Raw genomic sequence first — 26,518 nt, forward strand, 5'->3', positions numbered from 1 at the left:
GAGACCGGTGTGGTACGATACGGGTGGTATGGGACGGTATGGGGTGGTATCGTATTCCATGTGTATAACATATCATGTTTCCAAGTGAAGATCTTATATGCAAGACCCAGTTTACCTCAGTATCTTAGTAGAGCAAGACTTTCCACCCACTAAACATTTAATTGCGTACACCAAAATTGTTTTTTTTTTTTTTTATAATATATGTCGCCTTAAGGAGTACTAACTATTTTGCATATTAGTTTTTTTTCTTTTTATGATCTGCTCCTACTTATTTTAGTTAAAATTGGTTTTAGCTTTCATGTCCATATGCATGTTTGGAGTTTTACATTTAAAAAGTTACATGCTCTTTTCTTTCTTTTGATCTTCTCCTCATCTTTTTGTACTTTTTTCTCATTCTTTTCCTCGTTTCTCCTGTCATATAGTTATTTCATTCTTCAATTTTTTTTTCTAGATTGCTGTTAATACACAGCAAATTTATTGTGGTATTGCATATCGGAACTGAGATCTGAATTTGCTTGCATTCTATTACAAAAGAATGATGCAAGCAATTAAGTTTAGATACATTGAGATCTGAACTTAACGGTGATTGCTTCTTATATAGCCTTCATTATCTCCTTGTTTGCATTGCTATATTGCTGGTCTTCTGACTTATTGTTTATGGTTTAGTTATTTCATTCCAGATATTATAGTGGCTAAAGTTCATGCTTGAAATATTCCACCTACCTTTGGTCATACTCCAACATTCACTTCATGATGCTTTTGACTTCCCTCTTGACAAAACATTTGTTATTGTGGCCTCTTCTCCCTAGAGCAACCTTTTATTTTGTTGACATTCTATGTTCAATTATTTTGTTTTATTAAACATTGTCTTTCTTCATGTGCTCTAAGGTGCTCTGAATTTTTACTTTGCATTTCTCCAACGAATATGCATGAACGAATTGCATACATACATACATACATACATACATACATGTATATACGTATGTGTGTGCGCGCTTGCGCGTGCGCGCGTATATATATATGTACGTACGTACGTACGTATGTATATGTATACATATATGCATATGTATACATATATGTATATGTGTATGCATGCATATACATACATACCTATATTTATATATACATATGTATATATATGTATACATACGTATATGTATATATATGTGTGTATATATATGCATGCGTATGCATGTATATATACATGCATACATATGTATATATTTGTACACACACACATCTATACATACATACATACATATGTATATATACAAGTATTGCCATAAAACTCAATTCTCTCTCCCTCCTCCCCAACCTCTCTCCCTCCTCCCCCACCCTCTCTCCCCCCTTTTCTCTATAGATTGAAGATGAGAAGAGGTAAAGAATGTACATTTTGCTTGAGTCATGATCAATTGAAAGAAGATGAATGCAATTTTTTTTTATAATTTTTTTTATACTTTTTAAGGACCGGGATGGGAGGAAGCCTGACCAAAATCAGGGTGTGGCATAGAACCCAGGTCAGTGCTATCTAACACCTAATGACTCAACCAATCCAACCAGTTGGCACCCTATAAGATGTCTGTTTTGAAGTCACCATGTTTTTAAGAAAATCAGAATATTATATTTGTAATTGACTACATTTATAGGCTTGGTAAGGACATATGAATGTGGTTCATATTGTGCAGTTGGAGTCATAGTTTGAGGCCAATCACACTAGGAAGAGTTAGAGGAATGGCAATCAAAAAATAGTTTTTTTCTAACTACTAAGAATCAACTTCGAAGAGTGTTTTTATAAAAGGAGTTATTTGAACCTTTGCCTTAGGACACACATTGAATGGCTCAAAGTTGGAAAGACAGTGGATTGAATAGCTTTTACGACTAGCTGTCAACTTGTGATCAACCCCCTACAAATTGGTGTTGAAGACCTAGCCAAGGCAAATCCAGGCAAGAGAGGGGCTTGCTAGGGAGGTCTACCTTAAGATCACACAACCAAGGAGCAACCCTCCAAAATTCCCCTGGATTTGGAAATAGGCTAGATGGATGGGAAAGAAGATAAATTTTTGATGCAGGAAGCCTTGTTCATCTCAAGGGCACAAAGAAGCCATAAAGCCAGATGAAAACCACGTCCAATTTTCACAAAAGAAGGTATAAAACCAATATGCCATTCAATATTCTAATGGAAAAAATAACTTGGTTACAAGACATGTTCCTATGCTAGCAAAAGGATAAGGTTTTATGCTGGGAAAGGGATGAAGGTAGGAAAATAGAGAGAAGAGAAAGTAGAGAAGAGTAGAGAAAAGACAATAAAGAGAGAGGAGAGATGATAGGGGCACAAGAATGGCATAAAAGGTAAGAAACCACTTTGTTTCACCAACACAAATTCACACAGATATGACCCATGATCATCCTTCCACTATTTCTTGTGCTACATATATAGCTCCCACGACTTTGGCCCTAAGCAACCAATTAAAATTAAAAATAGAAACCTGGCTACCAAGTAATTTAGATACTAAGTTACTTAGGGACCAAATAACATAATATAATTAAACAATATGTAACTTAGGACCCAAGCAACTTGAATTTCAAACTTATGGACCAAGTAATCTAATAACATATATCTAAAAAAAAATGCAAACTTATTTTGTGATTAAATGTGGATTGTCAATACCTTTTATGCTCCAATATATTCTGTCAACACTTCTACCAGGTGGATGAGGCCTGAGGGCTTAGATCATTATAATAAGAATTTTGCCGCATGATTCAGGCCTTTGACTTCATCATTATGTCATGGGTTTGTTGTTTATTTTGTGAAGTATTCAATTCCAAACCGTTAGGTCAGTTATTCTCTTAGTTGTGGTTGCTTGTTACAAAGTTGATATAATTATCTTTTTATTTAAGCTGTAGAAAACCATACCTAAGACTTGGTCATGCCACTAGGCCCTGTAGTTTTAGTAATGTCGTGTTGTGATGGCCCTAAGCAACCAATTAAAATTAAAAATAGAAACTTGGCTACCAAGTAATTTAGACACTAAGTTACTGGAGGACCAAGTAACATAATATAATTAAACAATATGTAACTTAGGACCCAAGCCAAGTAATCTAATAACATATATCTAAAAGAAATGCAAACTTATTTTGTGATTAAATCTGGATTGTCGATACCTTTTATGCTCCAATATATTCTATGGACACTTCAACTATGGATGAGGCCTAGGGCTTAGATCATTATAATAAGAATTTTGCTGCATAATTCAAGCCTTTGACTTCATCATTATGTCATGGGTCTATTGTTTACTCTGTGAAGTATTCAAATTCCAAACCATTAGGTTAGTTATTCTCTTAGTTGTGGTTGCTTATTACCAAGTTGATGTAATTATCCTTTTATTTAAGCTGTAGAAAACCATACCTATGACTTGCTTATGCCACTAGGCCCTGTAGTTTTAGTAGTGTCGTGTTGTGATGGCTTGCTTACTACATGATACACAGCAAAACAATATTTATCTCTCTCCATCCTCCCTTCCCTTGCCTTTGTTTCATATTTGATTGCAAAGCCATCCATTCTAGTGAAATGACTGTTATAGTTCATGTATCAAAATTCACAGCAGTTTTACCCTGTGGATCTACCATGCATATCACTTGCTCTTATTATTGGTTTCTGTTACTCTTCTAACTAAATTCTGTAGTTCAGCAATTCTTTGCAATTAGTAGTCTTATAATTATTATAATGCCTGGTATGCAGGTATTTTTCAACTATTATACTATTTTCCAACTTCCTCAACAATTCAATACATATTGTTTAGATAACTCATAAAATATCAAACTCTAGGAGTTGGCAAATGACAGAATGCAACTAAACATGCTGATTGTTTGAAGATCGTAAATTCTGTATGGTCTTATTCAAGGTTTGTCGAACCAATATTGGGAATGTATTGGCTGGTAACTGATTCACTATGGTATTGGTATGTACTGTACTGAGTGGAGGTGTCTAGGAACCAAGAAGGGGAGGAGGAGAGGGAATGAGAGTGAGAGAGAGAGGGGGGGGGGCATACCTTGTTGTTGAAGAACTCTAACCATTGTTCGCATTGTTTTCATGGAGTTGTTGTCGTTGGTGGAGAATCGAGAGAGAGGAGGAAGGGGAGAGAGCTCTTGGGAGTTGAATAGAGAGAGAAGGGGGAGGGAGGGAGAGCAGTGTATCTCGAGGTCGTCATTGTTGTGGAGTCATCAGTAGCAGACCATCGAGAGAGAGAGCTGAGGGGAGAGGAAGATCTCGAGAGTAGAATAGAGAGAGAGAGTGGATTGGAGGGCAGAGAGGTTTTTATAGAAAAGGGGAGGGCAAGGTTTACGACTTCGCGAACTCAGTAGCGAAAGCAATGCTAGCCGGCCGGCAGTACGGGTCGGTACTGGTCTGTACCGGATCTGACCGGCACAAACTGACATAGGGAAAGGAAGCGAATCAGAAGGAGGAAAAGAGAGAGAAATAGAGAGAGAGGGGGGAAGAAAGAAAAGGAGGGAGGGGAAGCATCACAGAGGCCATCCAGCCGTCATGGCCGCTGGATGGTGCAGTCCACGCGTGCGGTGCTGCGGACGTGAAACAGAGGCGACGCTTTTGTTTCATAGGATTTTTTTTAAAAAAATCCGAAACAACGTGAAGCTGGCAAACCCATAGCTGACTGCACCATTTTTAATTTTTTTTAAAAAAAGTTAAGGGACCTGGCAAATCGAGTGTTGGCTTCACTATTCATCATTCTTTTTAAAAAAAAGCGACGAAGGAATAGGGGCGGTAGGCCTGTTTCGTGGCTACGGCTCTGCCTCCGCAGTTTCTGCTGTCCGATGGCTCAGATGGCCATCTGGCAAGCTCCAACGGCCCCTCCGTCAGTTGCACTTCCCTCTAGTATGTCGCTTCCCTCTCTCTCTTTCTCACTCATTTGAAAGCCCTATCGAGTGATGGTTGAGCCGCAGAGGTTCCGCGGCCCTCTGACGGTTGCAGCGGGCCACCGCTCGCCTCTGATGGCATCTGCTCTTTCTCTCTCTCTTCCTCTCTTTCTCTTTCTTTCTCCTTCGACGCTAGCGTGTGCCGTTTTGCAAGCCAGAACCGTCCTGATTCCTTGTCGGTCCGGTTTGGCACGCCTTGAACCGTTTGGTTTTGAATGGTTCTGAAAACCTTGGGGGAGGGGGTAATCGGATTGATCGGCACAACCGTCTCAGTAGCTGTTTGGTCTGGCTCGATTTGTCTTGAACTGATTAGTACGGGATGATCCTGGTGTTATGCTTCTTAAATACCCAAGCATTAATTTTGTAGAGGTATGCGGAGTCAAGGATGCTGAAGACATTTAGAAGGTATGCTCCATAGAAGCATTGATATGGTGTTACCATTTTCCTAGGGCTAGTGATTTGATTCTTGAAAAATCTTGATTGCTGGGTAGCTTTTATTTATTGGTTTGAAAAGTGTCATGTGCGGCCACATATGTTGATGTGGTCTTTGGACCCCACAGCATTACCCATATGTGGTTATCAAGGTTTGTCTTGACCTGTACTACCCAGTACCAGGACTACCATGAAGGCTTGATACAGACTCGTGCTAAGATATGTACAATTCCTAACTTCCCTCCGGCAGTATACCATGTGTTAGTACTGGGGTGTGTTGTACCAACCTGACCTGTAAATTTGAGCTACCGGGGTTACTTTATGAGTCCTTTACGAAGACTGAAAACCTTGGTGGTTACTGTATGTGGCTGTGCTGCATGTAGGCCAAAAGATGGTCCACCTAGCCTTGTGCAGCTGCATATGTAGTCCCCGTAATCATCATGATGTCATATGTGAACTGGCTTAGTCTTATGGGGCCCACTTTTATGCAACGCATGTGAATGCGTGGATTTAATTGGTAGGTGACTATATACGGGTTATGGTTGGGATAGATGGATTAGTTGTTAATAATTTGTTAAAAGTCTCATAATTATTGCTATTCACTATTAAATGTATATAGTCAGTAATGATTGCTATTTGCTATTGTTGTTATTAATGTTGTTACTGTTATCATTGTGATTATTGTATTCTTATAATTTTGTATGCATCCGCATGTTGCATATGTGCTATAAATGTGCCCTTGACTGCCCGCATACCACAACTGCCTTTTATCTATGCTTTTAGTTACTCAGTTACTCCATGTAATTGTGCCTTGAGAAGATCAGTTGCCATCACCATATATTTTTCTTTATAATATTCTGCGATTTGATTGATACTCTGACACTTTGTTTAATAGCAATCTGTCTTTTTCATAGTCTTTGTGATTCTTACCTTTTTGAAGTGGTGCTGATATGGTAAGCTAATCCTATTTCTCTGTTTTCTCACCGATGATTTATCTCTGTTCAGCTAGCTATTGTTTTGTTGATGAAACATCTACATTTTCTTTCTAAGCTGCAATATGTTTACAGCTGTGTTATACGTGCAGAGGAAAACCATCAATCTAGACAAGAAGTTCCTGAGGTGCGATCTACTGTAAGCAACATTAAATGAATTATAATTTCTATATATGTATTAATTTATCTATATTTTTTAATTATTGTTGTTTAATATGGAAATCTCTCTTTTTTCCTATGTCCTGCTTCTTTATGTAATGGTTTAAAGTTGTTGGCTTCGATTCTAGGTTGATTTGTAGTTGTTTAGTACTTTGAGTTGTAACGGATAATTTCATTCTTTTCTTTGTAGGATAATGTTATGATCCTTGAAAAATGATTGACAAAAATTGCCAAATATTATTGTATTAGAGACTTATCTTCAGAAAATGGATTTTGGGATTGCATATTAACCATATGATACTTGTTGATTGATCGATTACAATGAAAATAGTTAATTGATACTTTTATCCATGGTTTCTTGATTTTAAGTTTTTGGTATTTATTATCAATTATCCATAATTATGTGACACTTGGGATGCATGACACTTGGGACTCATACCAAGTAATATCATTCCCAGAACAAAAAACAGATATTGTTTATGAATTTCATTCATATATTGTATCAACTTCATCCTGAAACCATCAAAACTGCATGACTAGTGATCTATATATTGCAAAATCACTATAATGTTCTCCTTTTTTCTTTTTCCATCTTTTCATTTTAATTTTTTTTTTCTTTTTTTTAATAACTAAAACACCAAAAGTTTGAGCAGAACTATCAGGGGCGACTACCACAACCCAGTGTTTCATTTTCCTCCCCATATACTAGCCTCCATTTCATTATTGCTCTTTCTCAGTTACTACATTCTATCTTATTGTCTATGCTTGTTCCTCTACATCCACCATGTTCCTTCCTCTTTTGACCATGGAATGCTGTGCGGGGCCGAACCACCCGATACACCCTATAGCATACCATTCTCGTACATTACTGACACTCAGTTCGTACATCATCTCATACCATACTGAACTATGTACCAACGCTATAATAGAATCATAGCAATGTGGGGTCCGGTATCGAGATAACGAACTTTGATTTTGACCAACAACAGTAAGGTCTATAATCTTGGTGCTAGGTATTATACCTGTACATACACATCCAGTACCGAGACAGCTTCCTAGCACCTTTTTCTCATTCCTTATCATGGTACCACCCGAAAATGGGTGGTATGGGTTGGTACGGAGCAGAATTAGATGATCCCACTCTGTTCAGCCAGCATGGACTAGTACAAGGTGGTTCTTGTATTGAACCACCAAATCAACTAGGTTCCACACCAATTTGGTGTGTTAACCCCCGAGCCAGGTGGTTTGGGTCAATTTTTTTGTCCTTGAACAAGACAATCGAAGCAAGGTAGGGAGTTTAGCTAGGGAAGGTGTAGGGTGAGTAGATGGGCAGGGTAATGGAAGTGGAGGATATACATATTGGGTTAAGTATTAGGAAAGAGTGTAGATGTTGGATGATGGGCTGGATGCATGGCTGGAGAAGGGTTAGGACATGGAGTATATAATGTTTACTAACAACAACTTGTTAGTTTTGGGTGAGGAAGAAAGGAAATGAAGCTCAAAAATGTTGCTTATTGCTTGTTTGCTGTTGCTTCTGAAAGCACTTTTGTAACCTTTATTGCAGCATATTGTTTCTTAGATAGGTGTGTTTGGTAACAACGTAGGGTAAGTGCATCTACAAGAAAAAAAGTCAAAAAAGGAGCTTTTAGGAGTATCTAAAAGACCTAGCTTTTAGCTTCACCTTTTGTGAGAACTATTTAGAAAGTAGAAGACCAAACATGCCCTTAGAGTGAGGAGCCAGAGAGCGGCCATTGATGGAATCCTAGGGATCATCAGAATACTTGCAGTGGAATATTAGGACCTTTGTTCATGATGTTACCACATATAGAAGCATATACAAGTGTTAAAACGAGATATACTTGCCCATGATGGTGATTCTGGAGTTGATTTTTGTGATATTAGGAGGCGTTGAGGATGCAAAAGCACACAGCCTAGGTGATGGCAAATCGAGAGCCCGTGCAAAGTCTAACCTCAATGAAGGAGGAACTCCACGATATTACCTTCCACTTTGTAAGCCTTATATGTGTGAACAATGTTATCCATAGCTCCAAACAAATTTCAAGTATCAATCCTCCCTACGGAAGACATTCTATGCATATGGATAAATTCCTTAGAGTACTTGTGAACTCTTTGGTTCTATGGCTAGTGTGTGACACATATTCTGCACCGTATGGGATCATTGAAAAGGAAAAATCTATGCATTAATCTTGTAAATGTTTACAATTAACTGTGAATGACTTTTAGGTCAGGCATTATTTTAATGACGATTATATAGGGTTCAAAGTTAGAGGGGGAAGGGGCGGCCTCTATATCTAAGTTAGTAGGATTGGATTCGGATCCTAAAGAGTGAGAGAGCTAGGATCACACATTAACACCTAATGAGTAACAACTTTGATTGTGGACATGTGTGGTCCATTGGTGGATCACAAACCTAGGTGTATGATTACAAGCATCATGAAAATGACCTATTATCATATGCATTAGGTGAATGACATTTTTGTTAGTAATGTTTATCGATCAAAGAAAGTAGATCCCATCCTTTTGTTCTCTTCTCTGGCTATTTTATTGGTTCTTGCAGTTTAAACCAATCTTCCTCTGATAAGCTTTATCCATCCCACTAAGGTATTAAGAGGGAGCATGTGTTGTGGAGTGGATTCAAATGCATGCATTGAATAAGTATAAGCTTTGGAAGTTGGTGTAAGGATGAACACCAAAGTTGGTATAGTACTCTTAATTAGAAGTTTCTTGCTACTAAGTTCTTTCACTTCACTAAGCTTCCCATCATTTGCTTTTTAGTTGCCTAATATGGTGTCCCCTGTAGAACTTGCTTGCTCCTTCCTAAATTTACCTTGTTTTTGCATTTCCATATCTACCCTAAGCTTCGCTCCAAAGTCAAATAATTCATGTTTCTATCTTCATTTCCATCGCCTGCTAGCCCTTCTTATTTCAATATCTTCAATGTGGATAGTATTTGGCCATTTCTCAAGAAGTTGTCATTACTTTTCTTAACTACTTTCATTTGAAAATAAGCAGCTCTCATCTTTTTCTTGGATATTGTGTGAGGGCGTCTATGTATAATTGCAATCCCTTTTCTCAGCAAAAAAATTGTTCTCCCTTTTCTATGAGGTTATTTGTCATGCACCAGCCTTTGGTTGGAATTATTTTCAAAAGTTTCCAACTTTCCATCTTCCACCATTTCTTTTTTCACTAGAATCACATCGTACATTGCCCAAGCAGTAACATTTTCATTTGAGGAATGTACATATTATTATGTCCTTGTTCTGGCTTTTCGAAGGGGTAGTATGCTTGATCAATCATATATCCATGTGGGGGGAAAGTGGATTGGATAATATCTGTCTAGATCTGTTTTCGTATTTAAATCTATCTAAATGTGGATAAAAATTTGAGTATTCCACTAATATGTATATTTGTATTCATATCTGTCAAAGAAAAACAGATGTGGATATGGATAGACAACTACCAAATCCGTATCCAAATATTTGATTCTATTTGTAATCCTATTTAATTTTATATAGCAATCATGAACTTTTTAGGAAAATAAATGACCACATTAATATGTTATTAATTTGATTTACCTTCCACTCATTAATATCTGTGATTCTGTGGTCATAAAGTTTAATTATCTGACTTTCGTATTTATATCCATACTTCTAGTGCCGATTTGGATTTGCAAGGTACACCATATCGTACTGAATCAGGCAGTATGAAGCATGCTGTACTGTACAGGTTTGGTATCCTATATGGTATAGGGGAGTACCGACATTTGGTACCCCGTGCCAGATGTACCGATATAGTGATAGGGTGGCACCGGTATAAGGCTTGGTCCACATCAATTTAAAACAAATATAGATATGAATTTTGCATCCAAGTAACATCCATATCCGTATTTGTCAAAGAAACAAATATGGATATGGCTATATTGGTATCCGATTTGTATCCCATCCGGGTTCATCCCTATATCTATGGATTGCAATTATTTGATTCTCTATCTTCCATAATAAATTGTACCTGTAGGCGAATGTCTATTTTCTTCCATGTCGAGTCACATCAAGAGGCATCTTCACAGCCATTTGTCCTTAGTGAAATTGAAATGAATCATCGCCTTGTCTCTTGGTGTCCATTTCAGGCTGCTTCTGCAGTTTTGGTTAGCACCTCTCGGCCCTCGTTCCCAGTTCTCCCTGTGGTGGGCAATGTAATATATCCATACTATTTATGGCTCCTAGTTTTCTTAAATAACAATTCTGTAGCCTGTTTTGTATGAACTGTAGTCTTGCAAGAGCCATTTTTCTTATGGTTTCCATGCCCAGGTCTCTGTTTTTCTTATCTTTTCTAATCTGTATTCATATCATCCCGCCAAGATCATAACATACATTTAGGATTCAATTCTCTACCTTCCTTCTACATCATAAATTTGCGAACCAAGATTAAGTCAATTGAATCAGAGGTGGCCCTAAATAGGATTTATAAAGCTGGCCACAAATAGTTGAGAAAAGGCTAGATGGGAATTGGGATTCAAGTAGAATATAATAAGTGAAAACAAAAATTTTAACATCCTAAGTATTTTTTTTTTGTCTGTTTTAAGATTCATCATTTTTTTATTTAAATGCTTCTTCTTCTGCTTTCCTTTCCTTAACCACCCCAAATTTGAATCTGTGAGAAGACATGCTTATGATCTAGCTTGCTAAGAGGTAAATATCCATCAACAGTTGTGTTTTCCTTTAGTTATAATTTTGTAATGAATTAATGATATGTGAGCTAATATTTGTAGATTGTAACAGTTACCTAATACTTCTCACTGTTAGGTGTTTTCTGTATGTGGTGGTTGTGTTCGTCGTATGAATGCAGACTGTGCCCATTTATTGTTGATCTACCCATTCAATGTTTCTTTTTGGTCTTGGCTCACTTGGAAAGTATTTAATTTCTTTTTTATAAAATGTGATTATAGTTCTTTATTGGCTATTTTTAATATGTATATTTTTCTGTACTGCACCATTTGGAATCTTGAAATATAGAATTCATCATCTGAAGCACAAGAACAATGTGGCCTTGGTGGAGAGAACCCGAAAGATAATCATGATGCTGGTGGGGCTCAGCAGAAATAAATCCGGATGGTGGTGGGATTTCTGAACTCGAACAGCTACTGAATCAGAAAACATTCACAAGGAAAGTATTTGCTATGTGATACCTGTCACTTATTGAACCATTTGTTGGCATTCAGTTTGGCAAATTCTATTTTGCACTGCACACAAGTGTGCATCATGACGCACCATCCAGGACCTCCAAACTCATCATGGCCATCTGCAAAATAGCACCATCCTTCAGTTTAATTATCATTTTTTGAGAAGTTTAATTATCAATTTTATATCTAGTTGCTGCTGAATGTTGTATAACTTGTAATTTGTTGCATGTATTTCTTTTTCAAACCATGCCAAGGTGTTTTGCTTGTAGTAATTTTCTTCCCTGTAATATGATTAAGTTTATATGATTATTTCTTGATAATTTATGAATCTATTATACGTGTTGGTTTTTTTACCTGCATTATATATGATTATGTAGTTCCGACATGATAGAGGCTTGTTTTTTGAGGATACATTTCCCATGTCCTCTTTTTAAAGTTCTTTTGCTTATCATCGATGGTCTTTTTTTCCTTCTGTGTGGCTCTCTCTCTCTCTCTCTGTTTTTTTTTTTTTTTTAAATTTGTGTTGTCTCCCTAATAAAGATTTAATTTGTACAGTGTTGAGTTTGAGCGCCTGACCGAATTATTGCATTCGCAAACTATTGAACCGAGTACATCACAACCAGCAGTCAATCGTGAGAATGAAGAAAAAGCAAATGTTTCAGACCAAGGAATTCACAACAAGGTGTCTACTGCTGAACCAAGTACATCACAACCAGCAGACAATCATGACCAGAAGGAAAAGACAAATGTTCCAGAGCAGGAAGCAATAGCATTTTTCAGAGTATATGGGAGTGTCAGAACTCCAGTCAGTTTGGTGGTAAGAATTCAGTTTTCTGCTGCTTTTAAGATCATTTTACAATTAATGTAAATGGTTCTTTTGGAAAGTCAGGGCTAGTGTTTGTGTTAATATTATTGTGGTTCATGTAAACATCTTGCATTATTTTTTCAATCCAATACTATTTAATACTAACATAGTTCCAGCATCATCCTGGCAATCTATTTGAGTCCTCAAGTGTATTGGCAATATAATGGACTAATATTTGAAGTATTTCATGCTGGCCTGGCACTGTCATAACACACACCATGTGCTGTGCTGTGTTTTGCTGTGTCAGTGCTTGGTATGCTTGGCATGGGAACATGTCAAATACTTGCTTACAACCAGTACTGTGGCAGTGTCACCTGCTAATAAGGCAGTGGAGCAGTATGTGTACTGCCATTATCTGTTGAGCCTGCCAACTCTTAAATCAGTAAATAGATTAATTTGGATTTAGCAACTAGGTGGTGGATTGTGGTTAAGGATCAAGAAGTTTATCTTTTTAAAGCTCATATCTGATTGGTCTAGTCTCACTGTTTGGTTATCTCACTTTCTGTACAAACATGGGATTTTTACTGGAGAGATGAAAGCAATGGGCCTTTGTTGGGGCTTGATTCTTTCTATCTAGACTCTTTCCAGGCATGCAGATGGAATGTTTTCCCTGGTTTCTTGGGCTTTAAACATGTGTACGTTTTGACTACTTAGAACTGATAAATGCTGCTTTGCTCTTCCATCTATGACTGGCTGTCTCACTTTGCATGCTTGTCCATGGGGTTGTGTCTGAGAGATTAATACAATGCCTTAGTAAAGTATGCATTCTTTCTGTTGTCTAGACTCATTCCAAGCATGGGGGGTTTGGAGTGTTGCTCTCTGGTTGCTTGAGCTTTAAACATATAACCAATTAGATTTCTGAGAAGTACCTTCACTAGGATTTCAAAAGATATTTTTAGGTGGCTGACATCATGGTGAAAGCTCCTTTTTTAATGACACCTTGTTAATGAGATAATTCTTGTTCATTATTATTAATGCCAATGTCTGGGTAGTCGATAGAAATAGATGGCATTTGAAGTAATATTGGGATTATTTTCTTTAACATGCTGTTGAATTCCAAGGGGTCAATATTATGCTAGTTATCACTGATTTTAGTTGTTACACTAATTTTTTACAGATTCCTAAGGAAACTGCTTCACCAGCAGAAATTGCTAAAGCTTATATGGGTTCTAGGTCTTCAAAGGTATCTCCTTCCACTCTAAGTCTGCGAAGCCAAATATTTCAGGGAGATGCAGCTCCATATGCAAAAAAATCATTTGATATGGCAATCGCACCAAGATCTGTTGTTTGCTTTTCTGGAATTCCTGAGCTTATGGACAATGGTTATACTACCCCAAGACCTCATGGCAGATCAGCAATATACAGAATGTCTCGTTCTCCATATTTCAAGGCTCATCCAATGACTAAAATCAGGGTATATGCTAATGTGATTGGAGTTGATGAATATATCTCTTTTTGACTCTTTCTTTAACTCCTTATAAAGGGAATATATATATATATATATATATTTTTTTTTTTTTTTATATATATATATATATATATATAGAGAGAGAGAGAGAGAGAGAGAGAGAGAGAGAGAGAGAGAGAGAGCTTTTAGGTGTTTTTTTGCTGCATTTATTCTTCTCATTTTGAAATCTTGTTTTCTCTTCAGGGCGGCAGACCTGTGGATGACTATTCTGGTCCCTCAACATCATCTCAATGGACATCAGCAAACATCTTGAGTACTGGCAGCAAATTGGTATGCCTTCCTATTACTGGGATAGCCTCCATATAATTGACAGATTAACCATAGGTAGTGATACCGATCTATTAGCTATTCTAATAAATTTGGGGTGCAAGCATGTCCGAGCGATGGTTATTTTGAATTTGACCAGATCTGGACTCACTATGGGTTTGTTTCCTCTCTGAAATTTAGCCAAACTTGGGCTGGTGTTTGGTCCAAGGATTACGTTCCTAGCTGTACTGGTCCATATTGGGCATGCTGTATAGTTTGGTTAGGCACCAGTATTTCGTGTGCCTTTTATACTGAGTGTTTATATGAAAGGATGTAATGTACCAACACTCAGTACAGCCTACACAAGTTGGGTGCTAGTATGAGTATCAGAACCGGCAGTTAAAACCTTGATTTGGTCCACGTAGTAAAAATCATTCTCGACCTCCAGAGATCTGACATGCCCTGAAAGTTTAACCGATTGAAATTTATGTTCCTGACTATATTCATGATTTTAAATATGAACCATATTGATGATTTTAAATATGAGTTGAAATCCTAATGTTATGTTTATGCATCAAATCCTTGGATCCATGAACAGTAGGTGATTTAGGACCATACGATCTTGTAACTCTTACCTGATAATGGGAAAAAAATTATGTTCTTCGGTTGGGTTTGGGTATGGCCAGATCCGAATGAATGATCTATTAAATAATTCAGTAAAATGTGGATAATTAAATTATCACGTTGCGAGCATATGCTCTTCATATTGATGAAGTCAAGATCCAGGATTAAGCGATGCAATTTTTGTCATATGTATCATGCCCTTGCCCAACTGCTTGGAGCATAGAGCATATTTGAACATTAAAACTATCTGACAGTCCAAATCTATTCTTGTATTTTCTATTTGTTTAAGCTCTAATACGGGTCTTGGTCATTAGGTTACTTGCCCTTAAGTTATTTAAACTGTAAGTTACTTGGTTGCTAAGTTTGTGATAAGTTACTTGGCCATTAAGTTACATAGTCCACAAATTACTTGGTCCCTAAGTTTTTTTTTTTTTTAATTAATTATATATAATGTATTGTTAGTTGGTCGTTATTTGGTTATGCACGTATACATGCATGCATGTGCATAGATTTATGGATACCTATGTGTGGATGATATGTCTGCATATACATACATATGTGTGTATGTGTGCACACGGGTTCATACTTGCAACACTTTCCCTTCTATTGGTGCTTCTTGTTGTCTGTGTTTGTGTGTGAACTTATGTGCTAACTCTTTTGGCTGTATGAAAATTGCTTGTCTATCTCTTCTAACTATTTTCACATCCTCTATTATTGGTGGGATCCATAATCCTTCTCTATACATCCACTATGTTTTCCTTGGTCTGCTTTTAACCAGTTTATCATCATTTCTCCATCTATTCGTCCTTCTTGTTAACATTGTCTGATATAGAATTTTTCATTTTTAACCATTGTAATATTTTGCTTCATTTTTTCCAATGTAATACATTATATTAGCGATCAGATATCGCTCTATTTTTTGTTTTTGTTAGTAAATCAATGGAAGCAAATCATTGCAGCTGGAGTCAAGATTAACAAATCAAAATGTTACATGGGGCTAGGGTCATTCAAAATTAGTTTATTGCTAATTTGGGTGGCTTCCTTGATTCAGTCAACTTTCGACCTGAACCTTGTGTTTGGCTAATATATGCCATGATCATGTTATCTGACCTTTTGGCTATTATGAACTGTACCATTAAGGCAGCACTAGCTTAACAACTGTATCCCCACATACTCGGACAGGAGTACACCTGAAGGGCTTTTTTTTTTTGCTTTGAGAGTAGGAAGGAGCCCCACCCAGGGGGTCCCTCCTGTTATATTATCACTGGGGGGAATACCCCTTGTATTGTAATTACTTTGTGTGAGATTGTGCGGAAACACTTCTCAGGACTCAAATGCTGGACCTTCTGTTTATATAATTGGGATGGTATTAGTGCTGAGGTGTCTTTGGTCATCTAAAGGTTCTGTTTTCCCCTATTGTTTCAAAACATTTTCCTTTCTTCTGTCACTGGATTTCTCAGTTGCCACCTTGTCTGACTATTGGACTTTCTTTTGATACCATGGAGCAGGCACTAAAACGGGGGAGTTCAGTTTTAGATAGCGATGGAGGATCTTTAGGTCTAATCCGCAGGATTCGTCAGAAATCTAATTTAATGTCTCCATCAAGAAACATACACTCATCACTTCCTGGAAATCTTCTTCCAGCTCCCTCATCCCCTCTTAGGAAAGGTGCCAATCAAGGATCAACAGCGTTAAGTCGGGAGCCTCTCCATTTAGACGAACCAAAATATAGTGCAGCTGAATTACAGGATGCAAAAATGGATATAATAGAATTCCTTCAGCAAGTGTTGTTCCCATTCTTCCCCAGTCCAGCGAGACAGCCAGGAAAATACTTCAACAACTTGATAAACTAGTGCCATCACCCAAAGAGAAATCTGAACTGAAAATAATCGACTGGGATGAAATGCCATCTAAGTTGACACAAACCATGTTACATGAATGGGATCTCAAGAGTATGGAGGATATAGATTCATCTAAGTTTCTGAAAGTGCAAGTCAGTGATAATTTGGATGTTCCTAGCAGTTCCCATCTGAAAAGCCTCAGAAGTTCCACTTCTCAAAAACAAGAGAGGGCTGGAGAGAATGGCCCATTAAAGCCTGCCGTTACAGGAACCCAAGTGACATCTGAAGCTGTTGGTGCAAAAAAATCTGTTATATATGCTATGGATGCCAAACCTGGTATGAGGTCTGCAGATTTTGCCTTTTTGGTTACTGCTTCTGTCCCTTCACAAAAGAAACCATCATTCCATATGAGTGCTCCTGAGGTATGTAACCATGCATTTTAATCTTTTTACTTGTTCATGCAACTAAGTTATTGTTTATGTGATCTGATTATTGTGGAGAACGATGATGTCGATTTTCTGCTTCTCACTTATCTTGTAAGGATTCTTTGGATTTGGATGATCATAATTATTATTTTAAAGATACCTCTGGTCTGGCTTCCACTGGAGATGATAAATGTGAACTGATATCGGAGTGCAAGAAAGACCATCCTGGTAATTTGGAGAAGTCTCCAGGGTCCGCATCCAAAAGCATGCCTAGTTCTTCCTTGATATTGGACAAGAGATCTGAGGCAAAAGCATCTGACAGGCCTGTGAGTGAAAAAAATGATGCCTTTCTTTTTCCTTCTGCTTCTCTATTCAAGACTTCTTCGCAGACACCTTCACCACCTATGTCAACCACATTGCTTGAGAGATCAACTCCCCAAAAGGAAGGAGTTGCTGGTCCTACATTTAAATTTGTCTTTAAAGAGTCACAATCTTCTACGATCTCTTCAATTATTACTGCTGTTAGTAATCCGGCAAGCCTGAACTTTGGTGTAAGGTCAGATTCTAATTAGAGTTCAATTATCTTTTGTTTGAATATTGAGATTTGCATAGTAGAAAACCTCTTCAAAGAATTACATCCAAGGAATTCCTCATTATGAAAATAATCTTGATAATCAGAGAAAGTTAATTGAAGTCTAGATGCAAATGCTACTAAATATTCAAAATTTGAGTGACCCTTTATTAGTCATCATTTGTGTGAATATTGAGAATTTACGCTGATTTGGTAGGGAATAATTCTTTCCTTCTGTTTTTCTCTTTTAACTGAAATCATATCTTCAAAGATCACATGCAACAAATCTTGTTATGTGTCTTAGTGATATTCTGAGCATATTTAAAGTGCGGGTGCAACTGCAAGTAAAGATGTGGATATCCATCATCATTTGTTGTGAAGGTTTTCATCTACCAGTAAAATGCGATTTGTATGCGATACTGTATTGAATTGAGCAGTACAGAGCATATTGTATGGTACCGATTCAGTTCCTGTACATGGTACGTGGGGCATATGGAGTGTTGGTATGCCAAAGCAGCCTCCATATTGGGCATACTGACACAGTGACATGACAGGGTGGCACTAGTATGGGGCCCAATACCGAGATAGTGTACCTTGGATATGATTGCAAAATAAATTTAGTTGTTTCATTTTAATTCAGAAAACTAGATTTCTAACAATGTACTTAGGATTTTTCTCCAATAATATGCGGTTAGATGGCTGTATCATGTTTTTGGAGAATGTTATACATTGGCATGCAAGGATCTTGTACCCCCCTTGTCTCGATTTTCTCAAACTTTGTTGGTCTAGTGTTTGTTTTCCTCGGGAAAGCATGGGCACTTTCGCCTTTTGTTTTGGTGTTCTTCTATATATGTAGGAACAAAAGCTCTGTGTTCTCAATGTTACCATCTTATGTTCATTTTTGCCATTGATGATCTGTCAAAGTTCTAGAAACTAGACATTGTCCGTCTGAAAATGTTGTTATCCATCAGAATCACCTTTTTTCAATTTCAACCCTCCAGTTGCTATATCTTTCAGAGTGAATCTGAAACAGTAATGCCTTAATGGCATTTGATGTGGTGTTATAAATTTGCTGGCAACCTCATGTCTTTGATGCACTTGTCAGAATTTCTTGAACTTCTGACTTTTGGTTCTTCGTATGTTTCATAGCAACGGTGCTACATCAACTCTTCCAGATGGTTCAAATTCAGATAAAGAAGGTAATCAGAATGCTGGAGATGTGTTCCAATCATTTGGAAACACTATTTCCTCACAGTTGTCTAGTTCAACTAGACCAGCCCTGTTTGCTTTCGGAGAGTCTGCAACACCAACACTAAGCAATGGTTCACTGTCTTTAGCCTCGATTTCTGCTGCCCCAGCCATGACATTCTCTGATAGTCCAGTGACCTCAGTTTTCTCCACCAGCATAGTCACTAGCACCAGTTCTGGTAGTCCTAGTATCTCATCTGTAACCACTGTATGTTCCATGGTGCCATCATTCCAGCTTGGCTCTGGTGCCTCTACAGGTGCTTCCACCTTGGTTACACCATGTCCAAACCAATCTGATTCTAAAGGTTTGGAAGGAAAGTCTATTAAGGCATCATCTTTTGGCATAAGCAGCTCCATCACTCTTGATTCAGCAGTTGCATTCTCAAGCACAGGGAGCAACAATTCTGCTTCAGCGACATCATCTGTATTTTCAAGCATGGGAACAAGTAGTAGTTCATCCGTTTTGCAAGAGTCACGATTATTTTCAAGCACAACCAGTGGTTCCTTGGCTCTATCGACATCTTTGGTCTCTATGGACAATGGGTTTTTTCCAACCATGGCTGCAGCACACTCTAGCAGTGAGAAGTTGTCCTATGCTAATAACAGTTATCAGACTTCGGCTTCTGCTTTTGGTGCCACAGGTGGATCCAATTTTAACACCCAGGCAACTCAATCTGGAAGTGGGGTTTCAAATTTTTCACAAAGCTCCCCAAGTCAGTCTGATTCCTTTACCTCCCAGCCCGGATTTGGGCTGACTGGCTCTTCCTCTTCAAGTTCGGCTAGCTCACTATTTGGGTCTGCAACTCCTGCTACCAAATCTTTGGGTACAAGTTCGATATTTTCTTTTTCCACCAGTGTGAGTTCTTCCAGTTCGTCAAGCGGTGTGTTCTTTGCATCAACAGCATCTTTTGGTACAAGTTCTGGCTTCTCTTTTTCCTCTGGTACCATTTCTTCTTCCAGCTCTGGTGGCAGCACTTCGTTTGCCCCAGTGACACCTTTTGGTTCAGCTTCTGGTTTCCCTTTCTCCACTGGTGCTGGTTCTTCCTCCGGTTCTGGCAGCAGCTCTTCCTTTGCATCAACAGCTGCAAATATATTCAATTCCAGTTCTCAGCCATCAACATCGTCCATTTTTGGTTCCACCTTTGGATCCACCACACCCTTGCTATCCTCAGGATTTTCATTTGGGTTGTCTGCCCGCTCTTCAGCTAGTTCTCCTTTTAGATTTGACACATCATCTAGGCCAGCATTCTCATTCACTTCAGCTGGAACTGCAACAGCCACCTCTCCCTCGCCTTCTGGAGTACAAAATCCAGCAGTCAGTTTCAGTTCAGGATCTCCTGGAAATGATCGGATGAATGTTGAGGATAGCATGACTGATGACACCAACCAGGCTTCTGCTCCTGTGGTTCCAACATTTGGTCAACAAACAAATTTAACTGCAACACCAAATTTTATGTTCTGTTCTCTAGCTGGTCCATCTGGTGAGCCATCAGTCTTTCAAATTGGCAGCCAGCAGAATAATTCCATTCTGCAGAACCCCTCTCCATTTCAAGCGGCTGGCAATGTAGAGTTTGCTGCTGGAAGAAGCTTTTCTTTGGGAAGTGGTGGCGGTGACAAGTCTGGCCGCAAGCTCGTGAGAGTCAGGCGAGACAAACATAGGAAAAAGTAGGACGAGAATTTCAGTGGATGATTCTTAGGTGCTCTGGCAGATATTGTATTGAGAGGAAACTTGCTTTTATTGCCATTACACGGCCGAATATTTTGAAGGAAAGAGGTAAAAATCATCTGTTGTTTCCATTGATAGTGCTCCATTTTCTGGTCCTGAGAAGCTGGTTAGCAGTTAGATCTTATGCATTCTTTATTTTTATCCCTTATTTGTTTTTTCTTGTTGCATTTGGACTAATATTGTTGCAATTTTGGTTTAGCTGTGGATAATAATCAGGGAATGTTTTTGCATTTTGGTATGGCCTCAAGGACTGGCACTCCATGCTGCTGGTTTGGTTGTACTTGTAAATTGTAACATAGATCTCTCTTTATATAACTGCTTGAATGTAAGCTGGGTCATATTACTTATATGATATGTGGTTTTGTTTTCATCTGAAGCTCAGTTTGGAATCACTTTTACCTGATTTTTATACACAAGGCAGATTGTAGTGTTGCTTGCACAATTGTACAATCTAACCGTTCTGACCAACGCATCAACAACCAGTCTAGCATCATATACTTGCATAAAATAAGGTAATTTAGAATTTTTGGCAATGGATTCGAAAACGAACGGAATGGGATGGTGCTGAATCGGCATCCCATAATAGATGGCCATTACAGGTGCTAGGATGTTAAAACCATCCATACCGATATGTACTGCTCTCACTGATGTGTACTGGTCTATATCGGTGCATTCCGTTGTACCATATCGGTCATCATACCATCCGTTTCGGTACCTATTGCCGGACTGTACTGATGTCGGAACATTTGAAGGGCATCAGATTTGGTATTGGTATTTAAAACCAGCCTTTAATTTTTTTTTTTGTTTTATTATTATTATTTTTTTGCTTAAATTTTGTTAGATCTTGCCGTTGCTGAAGGTGCACAAGTTAGAGAGGGTTTGGTTCTTGTAAGCATAAACCATTAGATTTGAAGTCAATTGATTTACATATCTAAATTCTAGATGTTTTTTTTGGAAAGAGAAGCTAGATTGGTACTATAGTAAAGAAAATCCTATTCAAGTTACTTAAGCGTGCATGCTTTTATTCTTTCTTTTCCTTCACTTTTGCAATTTTTTCCTTCTTGGCAATGTATATTGTGAACAAAAATCATTTCGGGCGGGCACTAAAGACCATCGTATGGGTGGACTTTATAATTTACTAGGTTTCTCGTAATATCAATTTAAAAAAATTAATCTAAAAATTTAAGATTTTTTTAATTAATAAAATTATTAATTTTATGATTATAAAAAATAATATATATATATTTTATTTTTAATACATATTTTTTAATGATACATATCTATATGATATATGTTAAATAAATTATTTACCGAGCAATCAATATATACTTACAAATAAATCGATATACATCATATAGAATTTATCAATATACAGCATATAGTCAGGTGATATATATTGTAAGTTTTTTTGATACATACCAGTTACGATTTAATATATATCTACATCTAATTTGATACATAGTTTATCAAATTTAATATTCATCAGTATATGATATATGATTAGTTGATACATATCTAGCAAAATATTTATCCGATATTCTAATACAAATTTTTAAGTAAAATGATACATAGTTTTTAAAATATAGCGTTTGTCAGTGCACAGCATATGATCAAATGATATACACATTAGACGATTTATTGATATATATTATAAGTTATATATATATATATATATATATATATATATAATATATATATATATATATATATATATATATATATATATATATATATATATATATCCAACAACTATTCAATATATATTATAAATAAATTGATACATAATTATTGAATTTAATATTTATCAATACACAGTATATCAGTTGATACACAGTAAAATATTTATCCGATGTTTCAATATACATCTAGATAAAATAATATATAGTTTTTATGAACTTTTAGATGCAAAGATTTTAGAAAAGAAGAGAAATTTGGAAGAGAAAAAAAAATTCAAAAAAAGATCTCATAGATAGGAGAGATGGCACGTGGGATTTGAAAATTGAAATATAAAAAAGAGACTCAAGAGAAAAACCTTACAGATGGGAGAAATAAAATAATGGATAGAGAGGCTTGACATGAAAAAAATAGAATATAGACGTGCATGAAGGATCTTTCTTAAGCATGTATTTTATTTTATTTTTTATTATTTCAATTATTGAACTATGGTAGTAGGAGAAATTTAATCTTTATTTGATTTTTAAATTTTTTTAAATATAAAATTAAAAAAATTTGGTGCCCCCCCCCCCCAAATGATTTTTGTTCATATATTGTGGACAATGACTCTGCTTTTCAAAAAAAAAAAAGGGCCTTCATGGGTGCAAACAAGAACATGGTATATAGACTGGTTTTCGTCTTCCCTTGTGATCATGGGTTTGTTCAAGAGTATACCATGCTTTTGTGGTGCTTCCAGAATGAACTTAATAGCTATTTGCTAGAATCAGTTGGCTTCTTTATCACACGGATTAATACTCTTCTGTGATAGAGGGTCGACATTTCCATACATTTGAGCAGCTTCTATGCCGTTACGTATGGTGATGTCTAAATCCTGACCGTGACTAGAAGAGAAATTCTTTGTGCACCACGCGCGCAGTGACCAGAAGAGAAATTCTTTGTGCACCGCGCACGGTGCGCGGTGGTGATTGGTTCCGGGGGGAGGGCGGCTGGGGCTTGCGGAATCAGTCACCGTGCGCGGTGGACAAAGAATTTCTCGTGACTAGAATTCTGGAAATGGTTTAACTTATAGTGTTAAATGGGAGGGGATCGAAGACCACGATGTAGATGGCAATTCTTAATTTTGGTCTAATTAGGTAGGCCCTAGTGATATAGTCTTATTGTCCCGGGTGGTGCTGGGTCGGGTGCCTATTCACTTTTGAGTGCTCTGCATCACATCCAACTTAACAAGAGTGTGATTTTGATGGAAAATGCTCCCGTTGATACATGTACCACCATTGGAGATTTGCAGCTATGCTTGAAGATTTTCGTGAGGACGTTGCACATGGTGGAGATTTGCAGCACAATCCATCAGTTGGCACTTGGCAAAGACCGTTTATCTTTGCATGACGCAAGTCATGGTTAGGATTGAGCTGGGCAATGAAGTTGGTGGTACAAGTAGAAACTGGTGGATTGTGTCGGAGGGATATTATTCAATTAGTCTGCTTTCTGTGCCCCTAAAAACACAAGAATGCAAGGAACAGCAAGAGGCCGAGGGTTAATTTGCTAGGATTCTGCATTGTTTGGATCCATGTAGGATGGATGCTGGTTATAATTTTGTGTAATCTAGCTTTCGGTCCTTTAATAAAAAAACCTTTGTTGACCGGCACTTTTTTTTTTTGATAAAGATTGTTGACCGGTATTTTAACAGTCAATCGAGAGGCATAAAAATCTTTTAACTTTGAACATAGAGTTATAAATTTTAAATCAAAATTATGATATTATAGGTTAAAATTATAATATTTTGATACAGAAAAATATCGTTAAATATAGAATTATGATATTTGGATCAAAATTATGACATCATAAATTGACATTCGGCACAATAAATATCATCGAACGCAGAATTATGACATACTGGATCAAAATTATGATATTATAGGTTAAAATTGTGACATCCTAGTACAGAAAATATCTCCGAATGTAGAATTATGATATCATATATTAAAATTATGATATTGTAGGTTAAAATTATGATATTCTGATATAAAAAATATCCTTAAACATAGTACTTGTAAAAATATAATATCTTATGAAATCATATTTAGAAATTTTTTCTGAAGCAGAAGGTATTATATAATTATGATCAGTCCAGATAATATATTTCAAATTTAAGACTATATTTTATTAAAATAATAAATTTTTAAACTATATGTTATAGTATGTTTCATATTTTGATGAATTTAAAACATTCGATTTACAAATTATGACATCTAGCAAGAAATTTATAACATATTTTTATCCTTGGCCTCTCCTTCCTCATTCTCCGTGCTCTTCTTTTGCTATAAACCATTGTTTCTACAAGCTAGAAACAAAATCTTTTGATCTGTAAGCCCTGCAGTGGTGACGAAAAGTAACATCTCGATCCTCCTTCCTTCTCGTACTTTATCAACTCATTATCTGCATTTGGTACACTAGAAGGAGGTAGATTTTTAAGATAACCATCATATGAAGCCTCTTCCAACTGATCATTTATAGAAATCTCTTTAGAATGTGTATAAATATTTTTTTGATGTCAAAAAATGCATATGGAAGATATAAATATGAGGTTCTTTGAAGATATACTATAGTATATTATAATTTTAATCTAGAATGTCATAATTTCAATATAAAATATCATAATTATAACATCTTACTTCGAGAGCTATTTTTACTGCAGGATATCATAATCTCAAATTAGAATATCATAATTTCAATCTACAATATCATAATTTTGATCCAAGATGTCATAATCTGCATTTAGAGATATTTTCTGCCTATAGTATATCATAATTTCAATCTTTAATATTATAATTTTGATTTAGAATATCATAAAAAATATCAAAAAATATAGTTAAAAGGTGTTTTATCTATAAGATATAATATTAGTCTAGAATGTCATAATTTTGATATAGAATATTATTATACTATCAAAATTATCTTTCGAAGATATTTTATCTACAAGATATCATAATTTGAATATAGAATGTTAACATAGAATATGATAGTTTTGATCCAAGATGTCATAAAAATATCAAAAAATATACTCAAGAGGTGTTTTACCTATAAAATATTATAATATTAACTTATAATATCATAATTATGATATAGAATATTATAATATTATCAAAACTATCTTCGAAAAGTATTTTACATATCGAATGTCATAATTTTAACATAGAATATTATAATTTTGATTCAGAATATCATAAAAATATCAAAAAAAATATTTAGGAGGTGTTTTACCTATGAAATATTGTAATATTAACTTATAATATCATAAATTTGATCTAGATAGTCATAATATTATCAAAACTATCTTCAGAAGGTATTTTACATATAGAATATCATAATTATAATATACAATATTATAATATGAATCTATAATGCCATAATTTTGACCTTGGATGTCAATATATTATCAAAAGCTATCTTAGATAAAAATCATGACATTTTGACTTATTATATAATTTTTTTGAAAAAAATTATACGATATGCTATATTTAAAATAAAAAAAAAACTTCATTTGAATGTACCAAATGCATTAACTTCGTTTAACTACGAAAGGAGTTGTGGTAATAAAGGAACTATAAAAAAGTTATAGTGAATGATCTACAGACGATATTTTACTTCCTAATTGATGAGATATATTATTTGGATGGATAATATTATCTAGATGCTAGCCAATAATCTCGAATGTATAATTTTTGCTGTAGAATAAACTTGTACACCTAGACGCTCAAACAGAAGCTCAACAGAATGAGGAAGAAGAGAGAGAGAAGAACATCATTCATATTATTGAATCAGACTTTAAAATAGTAAAAACTCTTTGTTTTGGAGGAAAAAGATATTTTTATCATATTTAATTTAAAAAATAGACTGTGACGTATATTAAATATATTCGGCGATGAAATAATGCACTGCCTCCATTTTCTTTGCGGCTTCAGACATCCAATTTGGTGCAAATGACATCCGTCACGTCATGCCATGATGGGGCTATGTGGATTAATCGGATAATGTGGTGTGCTCCACGTCGGATTTTCTACACCGCGATCGATGTACAAAGAATTTTGTCTATTAAAAATATTAAGTTATACGTT

At 36.2% G+C, this 26,518-nt stretch overlaps 1 protein-coding gene across 1 annotated transcript in view; it reads left to right on the forward strand.

The window, feature by feature from the left end:
* Window positions 1-21,099, forward strand: part of LOC105053478 (nuclear pore complex protein NUP1) — a 29,847-nt gene extending 8,748 nt beyond the window's left edge. Inside the window, 10 exon segments of the mRNA XM_073244490.1 lie at window positions 6,449-6,495; window positions 11,549-11,627; window positions 11,630-11,714; window positions 12,271-12,532; window positions 13,698-13,994; window positions 14,232-14,318; window positions 16,427-16,670; window positions 16,673-17,181; window positions 17,301-17,740; window positions 18,905-21,099. Coding sequence (XP_073100591.1) covers window positions 6,449-6,495; window positions 11,549-11,627; window positions 11,630-11,714; window positions 12,271-12,532; window positions 13,698-13,994; window positions 14,232-14,318; window positions 16,427-16,670; window positions 16,673-17,181; window positions 17,301-17,740; window positions 18,905-20,672 — 3,818 coding nt within the window. The 3' untranslated portion in view covers window positions 20,673-21,099.
* Window positions 21,100-26,518: the final 5,419 nt, after the last annotated feature.

The sequence above is a fragment of the Elaeis guineensis genome, chromosome 10 (assembly GCF_000442705.2).
Source record: "Elaeis guineensis isolate ETL-2024a chromosome 10, EG11, whole genome shotgun sequence".
NCBI classification, from domain to species: Eukaryota; Viridiplantae; Streptophyta; class Magnoliopsida; order Arecales; family Arecaceae; genus Elaeis; species Elaeis guineensis.